This window comes from Lolium rigidum, chromosome 1 (assembly GCF_022539505.1).
Source record: "Lolium rigidum isolate FL_2022 chromosome 1, APGP_CSIRO_Lrig_0.1, whole genome shotgun sequence".
Classification (NCBI taxonomy): domain Eukaryota; kingdom Viridiplantae; phylum Streptophyta; class Magnoliopsida; order Poales; family Poaceae; genus Lolium; species Lolium rigidum.
Window position 1 is genome coordinate 292,230,404 of NC_061508.1, and position 2,024 is coordinate 292,232,427.

Genomic DNA, 2,024 nt, shown 5'->3' on the forward strand with positions numbered 1-2,024 from the left:
CTTGAATCTCAGGTTGATCTTGGATCATGACGATGGTGTATTCAAGGTTGGAGTGCTTCACTGCTTCATTTTCGGGTTTATAAACCGGCTAGCAGTACTGTAAAGTGGCGAGGTAGTTGTAATTTTATATGTACAGTACGAAAGTTCACCCCCATGTTAATTCTCAAATTCGGATGTCAAAAGGCGCCTACGATCTGATTCACCGTTGGACAAGACTCATATACACGAGGGAGGTACAAGCGTGCCTCCGGCGATACCACCGGCGACATTCGCGCACCGCGACTCGGTGGCGACGCTACGCTTGACGTAACTAAGGTCGATGTCCCTGAGCTCTAGGCCATGGCATGGGTTCGCGCCGCTGCAGGACAGCTTCACGGCGACCTGCGTGGCCGACACGCCCCTGATGTTCTTGAACTTGACGTCGCTTATCTTGACCACGGACGGCAGCTGCGCCTGCATGAACAGACGGTCGAATGCATATCGAATCCAGTGATGAGAGAGTGAAACCCAGCCAATGTACGGTCGGTTTCGTGGACAAGGAATCGAGATATGTGGGTGGGTTCTGACCGATTCATGGCGGCAGGAGATGGAGCTGTAGGGGCAGTACTCCTGGTCGATGATGATGGGGTTGCGAACCTTCCTCATGACGATGTCCTCGAAGACGAGCCCGGACACAACGGAGCCCGGGCGGACGCCACCGCGCCAGGTCTTGATCCGCACGCCGTTGGCCGTGCCGGCGAAGGTGCAGTTGGACACGCGCAGGCCGCGCACGTCCTGTTCCCCCGGGCGCCTCCCGAGGCTGCCGACGCTGATGCCGTGGCCCGGGCCGCAGGAGACCCCGGACACGGTGATGTCGGCGCTGCCGGGGCCGACGGAGACGCAGTCGTCCCCGGTGGCGACGGCGGTGTCGGTTATGCGCACGTTGGAGGAGGCCTGGATGTGGACGCCGTCCGTGTTGGGGCTGTCCCGCGGCGCCCGGATGGTGACGCGGTGGATGGCCACGTCCTGGCTGCCGATGATGATCACGTGGAAGAACTTGCTGTCCAGCGACGTCACCCCCGTGATCGTCACGTTCCTCACGCGCCCCAGCTTGATCGACTGCCCGCCCGCCCGGAGAAATGGTCAAGCTAATTAAAGCCCACGTCGCCGCCATGGTGGCTGAAAGTGTGAGAGAGTAGTTGCGTGGCTTACGACGGGGAGGGGCGTGCAGTTCGGATTCCTGGGGCACTCGTTGAGGTGCCACGACGAGGCGCCGCGGCCGTCGAACGTGCCGCCGCCGGTGACGAGCAGCCCGTCGACGTTGGCGAAGTTGATCCACTCGTGGCTGCCACGGAACGCGGCCAGGTCGTCCGGCGCGCGGAGGACGCCGGAGAGGCGCAGCTCCATGTAGCCCTTGCACGGGCCGCGGAAGACCACCGGGTGAAGCCGGTACTCGCCCTTGGGAACCACCACGGACGGCCTCCCCGGCGACGCGCAGGCCTTAGTCCACGTCCGTAGAAAAGCCTGCGCAAAGAAACCCATTCAGAAACAAATTAAGCTCCTACAAATTCCTGGTTGCGCAAATGATGGACTATCGAACTCCGACGATCGATTACCTTGGAGTCATCCGTCTCACCGTCGGCGATCGCGCCGAAGTCCATGACGTCGAACACCTGGCGGCCGGCATGAGCGACCTGCAGGCACCACCTAGCCGTGACCAGAAAAAACAGAGCGGCAAGGGGAAACGCCATGTCTGATAGTCTTCTGTGCAGAAACAAACTCATCACGCGATGAGCATAGCATGAATGTCTTTCCATCTTATAATCATGCGGCCGGGGTCGATCGAATCGGAAGCAGCTGCTGCAGGCGCAAAGGCACCAGGGCCTTGTTCTGTTATGCTTCATGCATGCTGCCAGTGCTCAAATAACGCATTCTTGGAGCTCTGTGGTACTATAATGTTGTTTGTTACGCGATTACAGCAGAACGAAAGGGAAAAAATAGCGTTGTTAGTTAGGCTGCTGCTCTTGCCATGAGCCCCTGTTTTC

The 2,024-nt window shown here is 59.1% G+C and overlaps 1 protein-coding gene across 1 annotated transcript; it reads right to left on the minus strand.

Moving 5' to 3' along the window:
- Nucleotides 1-216: 216 nt before the first annotated feature.
- On the minus strand, nucleotides 217-1,730 carry LOC124683927 (exopolygalacturonase-like). Its single transcript, XM_047218343.1, has 4 exons — nucleotides 1,596-1,730; nucleotides 1,192-1,503; nucleotides 568-1,098; nucleotides 217-453 (listed from the first exon to the last, which is right to left on the minus strand). The coding sequence occupies exons 1-4, from the start codon at nucleotides 1,728-1,730 to the stop codon at nucleotides 217-219; spliced, it is 1,215 nt and encodes a 404-aa protein (XP_047074299.1).
- Between the last annotated feature and the right edge of the window lie 294 nt (nucleotides 1,731-2,024).